The sequence below is a fragment of the Chiroxiphia lanceolata genome, chromosome Z, assembly GCF_009829145.1.
Source record: "Chiroxiphia lanceolata isolate bChiLan1 chromosome Z, bChiLan1.pri, whole genome shotgun sequence".
Lineage (NCBI taxonomy): Eukaryota > Metazoa > Chordata > Aves > Passeriformes > Pipridae > Chiroxiphia > Chiroxiphia lanceolata.
Window position 1 is genome coordinate 39911397 of NC_045671.1, and position 16110 is coordinate 39927506.

General features: G+C 36.0%; 1 protein-coding gene across 1 annotated transcript in view; it reads right to left on the reverse strand.

Annotated features, from left to right (window-relative positions):
* EDIL3 (EGF like repeats and discoidin domains 3) overlaps positions 1–16110 on the reverse strand; it is a 218633-nt gene that overhangs the window by 63611 nt on the left and 138912 nt on the right. The window contains 2 exon segments of the mRNA XM_032676101.1: positions 5896–5999; positions 6002–6076. Of these exon segments, the coding sequence (XP_032531992.1) occupies positions 5896–5999; positions 6002–6076 (179 nt within the window).

Consider the following 16110-nt stretch of genomic DNA (forward strand, 5'->3'; position numbering starts at 1 on the left):
TTCTTTTGTTCTTTTTTTCCCTTCTCCCTTCCCCTCTTCCCTTTCAGGAAGTTATTTGAGGTTTCTGGGTTGATAGGTATATAGTATTCTCACTGTGTATATCTATTTTATACGTAATATATGTATATTTTGCTATAGCTGGGCTGTTTTTTTTTTTTTTTTCCCCTCTCTGGGAAACCAGGCTCTGTTGTTGAGTTTTGGAGACTTGGCGGCAAGCCAGCTCTAAAGTTGCACAGATAGTTTTGAGAGAAGTCAACTGCACTTGCATTGTTAGTTTCTGTTCTCTACTGTCAAGGGCTCTCAAGGACTTACTACCACTCTTCAATATCCTCCAAGGAAATTCTTCAATGATATAAGTCAAATATGGAGTATTGACAACTTTTAACAGTTTTTTCAGCGTCTAACTTAGCAGGTGAAGTCTTCCTGTTTGGTGGGCATCACAATACACGACTCTGACATTTTGTGTCATAAGGTTCACTGGCCACATTATACCAAGATGAGAGCTATATTAAGTAATATTAAACATTTAAGCTGTGACAACAGATATTTTTGGAGGCTGATACAATAGTACTCATGAACGCAGAAATGAACTTTGACAAAATGAATGGTTTGACAGATGGCAGTTTGCTTAGAGCTCTCATCGACAGATGTCGGAATGAATGTTCTGCAAGACCTCTGTGTATTTTCAGTTTTATCATTTCATTAGCAAATAGCTATCACCTGGTGTATACTTGCTCTTTGGAAGCTCTTGATGAGGAATCTGTTAATCTTTTTTTCCTTGTCTTTTTTTTCAGATTAAAAAACCACCCAGTACTTTATGGCTTCCTGCTTGAGGGTAACAATGATGGAACTTAGAAAGTTTCTATTACAAGTACTTTTTTTTGTGTTACACTAGTTATGATTAGGTCTGTGATATTCATACTCACAGATCTAATTACACCACGGGACTGCAAGCACCACAAATTGTGAGGCTGAGCACCAGAGGTAGAATTGAAACCAAAAGTGGTGTGGAGACGGTTGTGTAAAAACCAAAATAAGACAGAATAAAATATAAATCTACCTACCAGAAATAATATACAGTATATTTAGACTTTTTTTAAAAAAAGCGTTGACAGTAATCACATCAAAAAACCAAAACCAAAAAACAAACCAACTAAACAGAAAACAACAAAACCACAAACAATAACAACAAACACTAAATAAAGTAATTCTAAATTAGGCAGAAGTTTTGGAAATATTTTGCCCTGAAGCTGCTGGAGTAGATTCCTTTCCATCCCAGATTACCTGTTTTTTTTAACAATCTCTGCAGGAAGATTATTTACTTATAGTTTCAAGAAACATGGTGAAAAAGTTTTATTAAAACTGTGAAAAATTATTGAAAAAAGCAAAAAATTTATTTACAACAGGTGCAATGAGCAGGTAAAAGTAAATGAAAGTTTTATTTTGGAATGGACTACAAATATTGAAATTACCAATTAGAAGTTAGACATCTTTTTGATAAAACTATTGTATCTCAGAATATAAAGTTTCATCTGAAACCAGCACATAGTTTTAGAAAAGCCATTTAGGTAATAAATTAGAAAAAAGTAGAATTAGAATGCTCTTTTCATATATTCTAAATAAGACTTCTAGGTTTTCCCTTTTTAAATTACATTTGACTTTTAAAAACTGACCCTGGAAAAGAACAAAATGTGAAATAGACCTGAAAAGGGATGAATTCTTGAAAGAGAAAAAATCCCAAACTCAATTATTTTGGATATTCTTGTATTCAATAAAAAACAAGAGGAAAAAAGCTAACTACTCAACCTGAACTAACTTTACTTCCCCTTTTTGATTCTGCAACCAAACCAAGCAGTCCAGCTGTTTTGTAAATGAGTCCTTCTACTTATCAATAATAAAATAAATGTTCAAATATTTTATTTAAAAACCCATTCGTAACCACACCGATGTCTCTAGAGAAAGAGTTTATGCTATTTTAATGAAAGATAACAAAATAGATTTCTTATTATTCTATTTAATAACTAACATTTGTATCCAACAACAGTTCAGGTGTTCAATCACATCTCTTACACAATGGCAGGGTACACTGCAGTAAGTGCATTTTCTTAATATTCTCTAAATGTAGGGTGTGCTCAAATCTGTTTTTGGTGGCTGTGGGTTAACACCTTGTAAAAACAATTTCCATGTCCAAAAGACCACAAAATACTTAAAAAGAAGAGGTGGTAGTCTCTTAAAAAAAACCAAAACAAACAAAAAACCCCACCCTATAGGCAGGGATCCTCTTCATGATTCATGATTTGGATATGATACAAATCCAATCAACAATCCTGACCATGGAGATATCTATTCTGATTCATACTGCCTTAAATAAAAAAAAATTAATATAAAAAAATATGTGTGCAAGGAACGAGTAGGGATGAAGTGAAATCAGGATGAAACAAACCAACATATTTTAAAGCCACAAATGCAAAAGGATAAAGAGAAAAGAGAAAATGCTGTTTTTAAAAAAAGTTGACAAAAACGACTCATTACTGGACAAGGTAAAGTAATCATTTTGGTTATATTTCAGGACCAAGTAATGAAAAATAAAAGCATGGGATTTTAATACCACTAAGAAAGTGGTAATCAGTACGTAGGTGCTGTTTTATTCCAGCCAAATTGTGAGGAGAAACAGAGGCCAGCAGAACTTTAAAAGGCAGGTATGACTGACTTTAATTTGCTTTTGAAAACATGGACATTGACCCTTTAAATCACAAGCCAATTACAAGCATTGTGGTGCCATTACTAATTACATACTGAGAGTGTAAATTTAAAATGGAGATTTCAATTTTCAGTTCATTGGGAGAATGCAGGAAAATTAAATTGCATAGTAATTCATGTATATCAGACACCTGAAAGATTAGAGCAAAAAAGCTATGCACTCATTAAAAGTGAGTTATAAGCAAAGCACTCAAACCTTTCACTTGCCAGGCTGCATATAATAAAGAAATTAAATGATAAAGAAAATTGATAATGATGGATCAAGGCAAAAATAGCTACAGACCTGCACATAATCATACTTTGCCTGACTTTGCCAATTATACACAGCTTCCCCTAGAATTTATCTAGCATTGGAAACTACACAAACAGGTTATTGCTTCAGGTTCACTAAACTAATGTTCATTTACATTTCCCAAAAGGAGACTTTCTGATTTTGTAACTTTTCCCACTTTATCTCTGCCAAACATTCACACCATTTTTCATGCTTTCCTCTGGACCAGCTTCTTTGTCACTGGAAGCAGCACAGAGAAGATTCCATGTGCAAGCTGCTCACAGTAGGGTCTGAGGAGAAACTGGTGACAGGATAAAGTAAAAACTCAAATAGGTACTTGTCAGAGGGTTTTTTTCTCCCACCAGACCAGAAGGAAGGTAGCTGGTAATTTAGCCCAAATCAAGAGTGAGTTGACTGCTTTGCAACCCTCCACAAACGTTGATGAAGTGTCTCCGTGGCTACCAGAGAACCTGTGCAAAAACAAGTTGTAGGATTTCTGCTTCTCCTCTTCCCTCAACAGAAACTGTTCATCCACACAAGGGTCAGGCAGTTTTTGTCTCTTAGAGCTCATTTTATGCTTGAAGAACAGTTCTCTGATGTAAAGAATTATTATGCAGTGCATAAAGTGTGAGTGTGTGGAGCTCTGCACCCTTGCCAAATCAAAACAGGGTTCCTGCAGAACACTAAAAAGCATTTTTTTCCCTACAAGTATAATTCCCCTAAAAATTCCATATTTTATGGTCCTAGGTGTTTTAAAGAGAAAAGTCTTCAGAAATGGAAAGAAAGAAATCCTGTTAAGATTTAAAGCTCTCTTCTGAAATTATAGAGTACTTTTAATTTTACTGTGAATTAAAAAAAAATAAAATAAAAAAAGAGAAAAAATATTTGGCAAGTTTTGTGAAAATTATAGACCAAGTTTATTATGCAAGAAGAGTGAGAAGAAAAAGAAGGAACTGCTTGTTGCTTAGAATACATTACATATCACTTAACTCTTCTAGAAAATCCTTACACACTATGGTTGTCAAAATTACAGAATAACCAGTATGGGACAAGAATTACTTAGATTTGATCCATTGACTCCAAAAAAAAAAAAGAAAATTGTTCAGATCTGATGCCATGGGCTGAGATTTATAGACACATTTTCTCCATCAGTCCAATGTCCCTCCCAGATAAGAGGAAAGGGAAGCTTTTCCTGGGAGCAAAGCCCAAGTCAGACCCAAGTCTGGTTTGGGTACACACCTACACAGGGATCTGGGAGCTGCCTCCACTGTGAGTTGCGGCTTTGACAAGTGCAAACATCAGCAGAACCGTGAGACCATCAGACATGCCCATCAGTTCATCTCCCAGAAAAAGATGTGTCTAGGAGTTCAGTGCTAAATGATTTGAATTTTTTCCCCCAGCTCATTTATTGAAGCCCATTCTCTAAAGAAGCCCAAATTCTACTGTAATGCTGACATTTTCATTATCCATTAAAGTCACATTAGCTTTCTGCTCCTGCAGAAATAATTCTGTCGGAGTCCCTTAGCCTTACTTTTTCCAGTTCTTTCTCATTGTATAAATTTTAGACTTCCTAACCCCTCTGGTCTTTATGAATGAAAACTGACTTAAGATACATTGAAGGGCCTTTGTGTTTTCACTCTGCAATAAATAACAAATAGTAACACTGGCTTCGTTTTCCAGAACTGACAAAATTCAGCACTCTCACCACCCCAGTTCCAGAAAACCTCATCAAACAGCGCTTTGTGTCTGCTCTCCAAACGAGAAAAATGAACAGGTAATCCCTTGTGCTTTTTCCCCAGAGCCACTCAGGAAAAATCACTAGTGGTAGTCAGGACAAAAACTTGAATATGACAAATATTATGACATGCTCACAAAGGTAACTTGAAGTAGAGTGTGTCTGACACACCTGAGGGACATTATGGACAGTTCAACTTAGTGCTGACAGACAAATACCATGTTTAGCTAAATCCTGTGTTCACTGGAAGGGAAGCATCCTCTTCACGTATTGACTATCCCGATTAATGCAAAAGGTTTTCCCTTAAGTATCTAACTTACTAACCTTTATTAACCAACAGCTGAAATTGCCAAAGCTTAGGTCAATTCATATATCATGAAAACCTCATAAGAGCAAAGAGCTACAGCTACTAGATAATCATTATCTTCATTAAAATACTGCCACAGGACTTCATATTCACTGCTTCCACTGAAATCATTTGTTGGGCACAGAGAAATCCAGTTCACAATGAGGGCACTGCCATTTGAATCATTCCAGCAATAACACCCTTGAGTGGGAATGAGAAAATCTGTATTTTTGGCCCCATGGATGTGGCTGAACTAACAGCTGTTCCAGCCTTAATTAAAACACTTCTTGTTACTTCCATTACGATGCACATGATACTTAACCTGTGTGTCCAGAGCAGCTCAGCAGAGAGGACCAGCTCTTCCTGCAGGCTCTGGTACAGCCAAAACCACATTAAAGCTCTCTAGAAAGATGCCCACAGAAGACTGCACATGTCAAAACATCTCCACCGTGAGATATTGCTGTGATGTGCTTCTAAGGACCCAACTAGGAAATGTAACATCTGCGGAAAGTAGCTTCTTTGAAAGCAGCCTTTATAAACTTGCTTTCCACAGTTTAGAGCCACAAAGGAACATATGTACATTTTTAAATAAAAAGATTTGTGCTTTTGTGAAATCAAGATTATCACTGTTTTGCAACTAAATAGTCCCTTTTAGCCTAAGCCATTTTTCTGACAGTGAATAAGAATCTAGCTGTTCATTAACCACTTGTCTTCATCAGTTTCTTAAGTGACACTGGCAATTGAGTCAAGGAGATTTTTTTCCCCCTCAGCTCCATCTGTTACCTGAATCCATGGCCATCTGTCATTCTCTGCAGCAGTCCAGGCATTCACAAGACCCTTCTTATTAAGCCGTGCATAGTATGGGTACCATTTCTGGAGGCCAAAAGAGCTCGATGGGTGGATGATGCAGTGATTTGTTGGTTTGACACAATCCCTCCTTCTATCCCTAGTGGGCCAGAGCATCCTGCAAATGCAAAAGGAAAAAAGAAATGAATGCAACTCAAATGATCAAGTCTTCTGAGCCCCAAGTGGTTGTAATTGCAATAGCATAGAAATAGATCCAAAAAGTCATGCCAAACACAGCTTAGAAGGAACTTAAAATACTCAACTAGCATCTTGGTTTTGTAGAAATTAAAAAAAAAAGTAAAAATACTTCTGGTAATTAACTGTTCTCCTTGTAAAATTAATGTAATGGATTAAGCTTTTAGTTTACTCTGTCTGAAGAGTTGAGGGTTTGAGTTTTGTGGACAGAATTAAAAAAACAATCCTCAGATTCAAATATTGAAATGATTGCTAAAAGCAAATTTAAAATTCTGCAATTACTGCCAAGTTCCATATTGCTGCTCTTGCCCCAGAGGTTAGCATTTAGCCAACATACCACAAATTGTTATTGCTGTTTTTTTTTAGAAATAGGAAACTAGACACATCATTGTTCAGTTACACCAAAAATATTTAACGGTCTTATACATTTAATCAGCAACCATTAAGTGTGTACTTGACTGTAATGTCCCATAATTCATCATTAATTTATTCACCAGAAAACTTGTAGACATAATATTTTAGAAAATCAAGATAACTCTGCTAGCATGTTTTCTGAAGCCACTCCATTTGAGTACAGGAAGAAAAACAGTCAGTTATTGTGAACAATCCAAACTGAGAAAACATTGAAAATTCATTGTATACAAATTTATTGGCAGTCTATCTACTATTCAACACCCCCAACCAGTTCCAAGTAAATCAGATTTTTCTTTACTCAATTCCAATGCAGAATCTAAAGAGAAGGTAAATTCAGGAATTGTTCTGGCAACCAGTATTTGTCTGTTGTCCAAAAGATCTTCTGCTTTGTGGGTCAACTGCACTTTGTCAATTTTTGGTACCACAGGACAGATGTTTACCCACATTTCAGATTTTCTCAGGAACCTTGCAGTGTTTCACCTTAAGCAGTACCCAAGAATGAACTCTGAAATGCCCACATGGGCAGAAAGTCACAAGTAATTTAATTCCTCATTAATTTAAAGGCACAGAGAAGAAAAAGTGACTGTGGCAATTTGCTCCTCTTGCCAGGGAGACAGTGCAGGGAGCCACTGGTAGCACAGTGCCCTGGTACTGTGTGTCACTGGTGATGGAGAAAAATATAAACTAAACTGAGGTTTTAAGCTGATTGTGGAGGATGCCATGAAAAAGCACTTACTGGTGGTTTGAAAAAAGGTAAACTAAACCTCCCATAAGAGTGGGGTTCAGGGTGTGATCCTTCAGTGCAAAGCCTGGATAAAACTTCCAGGATATCCTTAAATGAAATCCTGGCCCCACTGAAATTAACAACTGACTTGCACCACACTATGATTTCACACATATTTTTAACACTCCATGAAGCTGGGCTAGAATCTATTCTTCTTTATCAACCAACAATAAAGGCTTTGCATCCAGCACTTGACTAATAATGGTGCTCAGAACACGATAACACGCAGCCCTATCCCATTGCTGTGCCAGGCGTGCAGTAGTGCCACAAGAAAACAAATCCTTTGTCACTAGCACAGGCAGGCTCACTATAGAATGTATTCTATGTTGGAAAAGTGTCATTCTTCATTGTATTTTCATCACACTGTTACTTAAGAATTGAAAGACCTATTCCAAGTCTTAGCTCTGCCTCTGAAATATTTCCATTGAAGCAGAATAAAATTCTTTGGTATATGAACTGCTATATCTGCTCGCAAGTCAGAGGCAAACAACTTTAGTTTTTTAAGGAAAGTGCATATCTTCAAAAGTTTCTTATATTTACTTATTAAAATACCTTTGCTATTTCACAATGGAAAAGAAATGCACACGGATATGTCTGTGTGTATGTGCAGCTCACAACGCACATAGGATACATGTATGAAATTAACCACCCTTAACAGCTGCAGTCATAGATTGATAATTATTAAAAAATAGAGATGTGAGAAAGCAGGAGAGGTCTCCAAGGGGACATTAAAAGGAGACATGTTGAAGGTGTTAGGTGTGTTAGGTGTTAGATGTGTTAGTTAGTACATCTCTTGTTTGAGATGCATTAAAAATTTTTTGAAACATGTGAAATCCTTACAAGAGAAAGTTGAATTTTCCTTTCCAAATTGAAGGCAGTTTAATTACCAAGTACAGCACTTAACTCTTACTGTGACCATATATGCTCAGAAGTGTTTATCTTCCTTATCATTAAGAGGATTATTCCTGAAATCCAAAGCAAATCTCTACCTGCAGGGAATAGGCACTTTATTGTACAAGCTCCTTATTATCATTGCAGCTCCAGTCATGGTTTGTCATGTTTGTCACTTTTTCAATGTGAGTTAAACACAAAATTTACCACTCTTAAAAGTTACAACCACCACGTTAGAGATATTTTGGTGTTCAGTTCAGACATTACAACATGTGATGTGTAGGAAGTACGAGACTGGATAATAATTTCTAAACAATATTATAATTATAAGAACATTTCTTAAATCAGAACTTTTTGGTATTTTTAAATTTATTCAACAGCCAGGACTTCAGCAGAAGTCTCATTAGGATACTGTGAGTAAGCTCTACCACTGTTATACCTTCCCTTCACTCACCCTTTAGGTCTTTATTTTAATCAGACAGTATTCAACAAGAAAACCTTTCAATTTACTTTATTTTATCAGTTAAAATGAAATATTGAACACATTTTTGGATAGTCAAATACCACAGCAAATGGACTTCTCTTAGCCATATGCTCATTAATTTCTTCCAAATACTCCACTAGATTAGCAAGTCATTCTTTCTTCTTATGAAAACTCTAATGGGGCTTCTACTCTTTAAATTCGCAAGAAATTCACCTTTCCTGAAAACTCTCAGCTGAATGACTTATCTCTGGTTCCATCAAACGTTTTATGTATAAAGGACTGGTTACAGACTAGTTTCGGCATAAGATATTAAGTTTCAGACACAAACAATATTTTTCTTCAAGTTAAGGTATAAGTTATTTCTTTAAGTGTTTAAGAGCTGTGATATGCCATTGACCACTAACAATGAAGAAAACAAGCAATGACAGCTTTTTCAGATTGTTTCTTTTTTAAGGAAAACTGAGATGCACATTTTAAGCAAGTACAGCTGGATTATATTTTATTGTTATATCCCTACTTCTATTAAATCCATAGTTCATTTAACAAAAATCATGACAGCTTGAGAAATAATGGTATCACTGCAGTGTGCAATTTAGACTGGTCAACATTAGTTACTAAATAAAAAAGCCTATTTTTATTAGTTAATGCTGACACATTGGGGTATGACAACACACTTGATGCAAGAAAGATTAAAAAAATAAATTAAAAAGCAATAAAAAGCTACCTGACAGGTTCATTATACAGATTCACAAGGAAGATTTTGTCATCTGGAACTTTTGTTTTAGTGTCATTAAAAAGCAAGACACTAACTCATGTAATACTGGTTTTAATCCTACAGTGACAATTACTGTTTTGCACTAAATAAAATCCCTTTAAGGTTTCTCCTTTCTCATCAAACACAATTTACTTTATATCCTATATCCATAAAACGTCACTGTCCATGGAGGTAACAGAATGCAAAGATACCAACAACTAAGGGAATGTGAGTGGATCCAGGGAATGATAGGAAAAGCTAATAACATGGGAAAAGTTAATAACATAGGAAAATGAATCTTTCCAGTTCTCCTAAGATTCCCCACCGACTCACATGAAGACAGCAATTGTTATAAATCTGCCTTGAAGGATTCTTATACAATTTCAAACTTAATTAGGTCTAGAAATATTATGTACCATTTGGCACTACAAACCAATTCATTTTTAGTCCAGATTTCACTTGTAGGCTGAGAGTATGGGAATCAAACAGATCCCAAGACAGAGGATGAGTTCTATGCTTCCACTCTGATCTCTGACAACAGTAAATCCCTCCAGTTGAACAATAATATTGGTGTAAAAGGAAGCAGAAGATGACAGTCAGCTTACTGTGTTTTACATTGATATCTCCTCAGGAGAAAATTGAAATAAGGAAATAAGTAATTGAATCTCTCTCTTTATTGTGAAAAGACAAAGCCTTTATAATAAAGAGTTACTACAGTAAGAGATAATAAGCAGAAAGTGTTGGGTAAACATGAGTATGTTCAATTTGAACTTTTATATTTATGTCAGTCCACAAACTAAGCAAAACCTCCAAATGGTTTAAAAATTGCTTGAAAATGTGAGGATTATGCCTCTGCAAACAGAATGAAAAGACTTCTCATTACTGATGGTGAAACATGCCTGATTTCGCAGCAAGAATATATTGCTTTTCATTCCCTCAGTTGGTCTGCCTCTAGCCAACATCATCAAAACAAACAGATGCAAAATTGAAGGCAGGTGGAAAACAAATCTTCTTTAGATATCTGCAATCATGCCTTCCTCCCAGCACCTAGTTTTTTCTGGAATGAGACTACTCTGGCTGTGCTTGGTATGGCCTGATGACGGTGTTGAACGTAGCTCCTGACAATGGGATTACAGATGACCTCTGGTACAACAGCAATTCATGCTGCCCCCACCATGCCATCCCAGCCTCCTTTTTGTTCTTCTTGTTCCTCCTGCAAGGATGCACACATCCTCAGCCAGTTTGTTCTGTCAAGGATAGCTGTTCTCACTTAACAGTGAGTTTGACTCTTAGGAGCTGGGTAGGTGGATATAGATATGGAATTAACAGTCTGTTATCAAAGTGCCCACCGATATGTAACAGGATGTTCTTGAAGGGCTTGTTTTTTCTCAACTATGACATGATAATGCTAAAATCTTTTTTATAAATCCTAAGTAAAGTGCTTTTGCAGGGAGATGGTTGGATACACACTTTTAGTAACATGACAGTTCCTGGTTGCCAACTTTACCACCGAACAGTGGGATTACTCATGACCACAGGCATTGCATTAATTAATGCTGATATACATAAACTAAACATACAATCTAGTATTCAAGTTATTTCTTCTGTATGTTTCACACAGAGACTTCAGCTTTCTGTCCATAAGCATTTTCTCACACTGGGATTCACCTCCCTCTGATGGACATTCAGAGGGATTTTCTACCTTGAGTAAGTGTGCAAAAAAATTATGTTTCCAACATAGAAGAAAAACATATGGAGATGATAGCTCAGACAGTGAAGCAGATTATGTCTTTTTTAAACAATGTTGTGATTGAAATAAGAGGGTAGTTATTCAGGACTGATTTACTTAGTTCTAGTTTGGTAATTTCTCCATTCTGCTCTTTGAACAGGATGGGTAGGATTGCAAATTCCCCACCAAAACACACAGTTGGGGAACTGCAACCTACAGCACAGTTGAAAAAGGGACCTATACAACAGGAGTAAAATTAAAGGAAGATACAGCTTCTGAAGAAACTGAAGACTACTTAAATTGAAGACTACTTGAAGCTGGGAAAACACAATGGGAGAAACATTACTTGGTGCTTGTCCATGTTCTTACACTCATTCATCAAGCATTCACTTCTGATCAGACAGGACTCTTGGACTGTCACTAGACCAAGCATGGTTATTCCTATGCTCAAAAAGAAGGGTACATCTGAAACCTCATATCTGCAAAGCTGTAATCAGAAAAATCACAATTTTTTAAGTATTTCTCCATGAAGTGATTGTTTTGTGTTGAGCTCTGTCATGTTACTTAATGTTACTGACATCATCCTCAGGCATGTTCAAAACGCTTTTAATGGAGCTGGCCTGAGAAGACTTACAGAATGAACACACGCTGTTTGTGTGTCCCTATCTGAGAAAATCACAGTATCAAACCATCTGGAAAAGTCTCTATCCAAAGAAACATGAATTACATTACAGCCACACCATTCTGACAAATGTTTGCTGAATACCTTTTTTTGAAATGATCCAGTAGTGAACATTCAACAACCCCATTTGGTGTTTGAGTAAGTCCAACCTCAATCCTTCTTACTTCATTTGTTATTTCTTGTCCTGATTCTCTGAATGTGGACAATAATGTCCTCTTAAAATAGCTTAGAGTATGTGTCTCCTGTCCTACTCTCTGATTTACCTGGGGGATGCCAAAAATCACAACTTAGACCAAGCACATGATGTAGCACCAGCTGTGAACTATCACAATTCTCCTTGCTCTGTGGGTTACTGGCTAGCTGGAGGCACAACCCAGCATTCAACATTTTACTGATACACATTACCTTTATTTTATTATGTTGCTAAGCAGCAAATATGAATTTTTGCAAGAAAAAAAATATTTTGTAGTGAGGACTTCAATTTCCCAAACTCTGCTTCTGAACTCTCATAGAGAAATACTTCAATCTTTATGTGAAAAATTATTTTGATCTTTAAAGTTGACACTGTGAAAAATAACATTTATACCATGTTGGAGTATTGACATTAACCATCAACATAACTCACAGTCACTTAAATACTACTAAAATTATTCTGAATAAAAGAAATTATGGGGCAACACTGAAAAAAACAAACCTCCTCACAAGAATGAAACTGCATTCATATTATAGAAGGTAAATTCATAGTAGTTTTCAAGTCACCCTGTAAAGTAATTGCCATACTTACACACCTCAGGGATGACAGACACAGAAACCAGAGCTCCTAATTGCCACATAAGAGTAATTAATTATTTTTATTTTATCTTAGATTGCAATGACATGACAAGATATGTGATTCTGAATTCTGATTTTTTGGTGGATCTGGATTTGGGCAGAGCCCTATGAATGGAGGAGATTTGGGCAGCTGTGGATCTATTAATTACCACCTTTATTTCTAATGATTACAAATGGTTATGGCACAGTCTACAGCCAATCAACAGTTTAAGTACAACTTAGTAATTTAAAAACAAAACTAGGAACCAAACTGGATTTAAAAATAATCTTCTTTATTTTCTGCTGCTGAACCCTGTACTGGCCATGCACTTCTCTGCTCCCTAGGTATGGATAGAAGTATTTCTTCAAAGAATACAAGAAAACTCAACAGTTTTCCAGCTCTTTTAGGAAATTTGTTATTTAGACACAGTGTTCTGAGAAAGTTTAGCCTGACTTCAGGAGAGCTGCAGACAACTTCTTTCAAAGTTTCTTAGTTTTATATTTACATTCACATGTCTTTAGTGATGTGTACGTTTCTTTTTTGTTGTTGTTTATGGAGTATGCAACAAAAACAAAAGCTTACCTATGTGGAAAATGTAGTGTATCCTCTCCTACCCCTCAGTTCACTCCAAAGGACTTGTTTGTTTTTTATTTTTTTTGACACAAAGCCGCATTACTACAAAAATTCATGATTTTAACCTAAAGTAGCTAAACAACTACAGCCGTTTTGAAGGTAGCTCATGACACATGCATCCATATGCTTGATGACTGCTCCCTGTTAAACCTGCCTGTTAGAAAAAGCAGCTCTGGAAAAAAACCAAACCCAAACCCAAACCTTGTCTTGGAAGTGAGACTGAAACAGCAAGATGTAGTCACACTGAAAGACAATCTTTATTTTTGTAGGAGGTCTACAATGGGAATCAGTGGGATTACAGCACCAGTGTAATTAGTATTCCCGTCAGCCTGCCTGATGATGAGCATGTTCATTTGCTAGGAGAAGAGTATGTGCTTTTCAAGAGGCAGTTCTTATTTTGCTGCCTAGAGTTGTTCTTTCTGTCTTTGTGGTTTGGCACTGTTTGCTTTCTTCCCCCTTTTAAGAACACCAACTGTTTCTAGAAATGATAATATTATTTGTTGCAAGATGTGTTCATTGAAATTGCTTAAAAATTACCAGTGGCACTAATATGAATTCTACATTACAATGAATTCTACATTACATGTTCTTCAGAAAGAAGGAAAAAGATGGGAATATCCTACAATATGTTGCTGAAGTGATGTGCTAAATATGAGCTATATCCACAATACTGGACACAAACTGCATGCAAACGACTGTTATTTAAATCTGACTACACAGAAACAGCCGCTCTTATGGTCTCTAAGCTGTTTCCATCTTCTTCTACAACACATCTAACTATTTAATAACTGGAAATTCAGATATCTGCATTTAGATCTCGTTCCCAGAAGCCATTTGATGTAGATATAACCTTATTCATGTAAAGCAGCTTTAAGGATCAAGGCTTGAAGCCCTGTTAAAAAGACAGAATTGATCGAAAGGTCATGCACTTTTATTAGGGTGGAAAAAGAAAATCATAGCGAAGATTCATAAAGGTTTCTTTTTATATGTGCAATGGAATTCTTTCATTAGTATAGCAGTGTAGTAAAATGAGATGATATGTTTGTGACTCCACGGTGTATTTTAAGCATAAATCTGTAACTCTAGATTTTTTTAATATCCCTTAGTTCTGTGTATACTCTTATTTTTTTCTTATCAACATCTCTTTTCACCTTAAAAGAACATTATTCCAAGAGTTTAAACTGAGCAATAGTTAATTGAGCAAAGCAACCATAAGGAATACAATCCATGTAACCCAGCTTCAGCCACCTAAAAGTTCCTTATCTATGCCAAACTAACTGCTCAGGCTCTGCTTGATATCTGTGGGAGGTAATACACAAACCTAAACCAAAATTTAATTATTTCATCCTTTCTTTAGAAAGCATCTAACACAGATATAATCAGCTTTTCTGTATCTACTAAACAAGAATAAACTGGAACACTAACTTCAACTTAGAGCCTGGTTTGAGAGGCTAAAATTAATTGAAATGAATCCAATGAGTTTGAAAACACTGCAAAGGCATTGCTTTAAAAAGACATGATCATTTATTTTTCTGAAAAGCCAGATTACTAGACAATCAGCATACTTGGGCTTTCCAGAAAGATTTTAAAATGGGAAATTCGATGTGAACACAAGAAACAGGGTTGCTTTTATTTGTAGGAGCTTTTTTGGTTGGTTATTTGGTGGTTTTACTGTTGTTGTTGTTATTCTGTTTTGTTTTGGGTTTGTTAGGGTTTTTTCTGGTTTGTTTTTTTTTTCCTTGGGTTCCATGAGTAAGCAGAACATGTTATACAGATGTGCTTGCAGTCCCAATTTTTTAGCATAAATTTAAATATGAATATGTGAGTATATTAATATAGTTCGGTCCCAACTTGTCCAAGTTGTTAGAATGATACCTGACAAATAAAAAATTTCTACTTGTTTTCCTATAACGCATCAATTTTTTGCTGATAGCTGCATGGATACTTGGTATATTTTAAGAAGTAGAAGTTGTTCTAATTGTAGGAATTACATCTTCACTGCAGAAGCTAGAGGTCCAAGGAGACTTTTCATGTTGCCAGAAGATACTGCCTTTGCATATGTGTGCAGATCATATGTGCGAACTTACACCACGACAGACTGAAGAAGAGTTTGAAATCTGAAGGCAGTTGTAAGTACTGGCTTGGCTTTGTACATTCAGTCATTTTACTTCAGTCATTCTTGCACACATATTTGTGGAGGTATTGTGAAGGACAGTCATGTATCTCAGATCATATCCAATTAACTATGTCATGGCTCGGCTTCATTAGTCCAACAGCACTGATTACAGCACACCAGTCCAGCTGGAGGTGACACAGACATGAGAGGTATATTCCTACATACTCATTTTTTGTAATGTATTGGTCTCTTTTTTTTTTGGCCAAACACGTTCTCAGTGCTATCTCATCTGCTCTTGAGTTGATGACAGTTTTTTTTTTCCTCTACTACCAGCTATTGCTTCTTATGTCATCTGTTAAAACATCACTTTAAATACAAGCAAAGCCTAAACCCTCTTGTACAGAAGCAGATTTTCACTGGAAATAATTCAAGTTGTGCAAGAGCTGTGTATGGAAAACTAAGTTTTTAAAGTTTCAAACTCTGTAGACACATAAAATGAACTTAAAATCACCACTGCTCAAAAGTGATGGTGTAATACCGCATTCACATGAGCTACAAATCTGATTTAACTAAACAGATCATTACCCATAATTAAAAATCTCTAGTTTAAATGTGGTGATGCTTTGGTGCTTTGGCTTGGTATTCATTGGGCTTGGTAT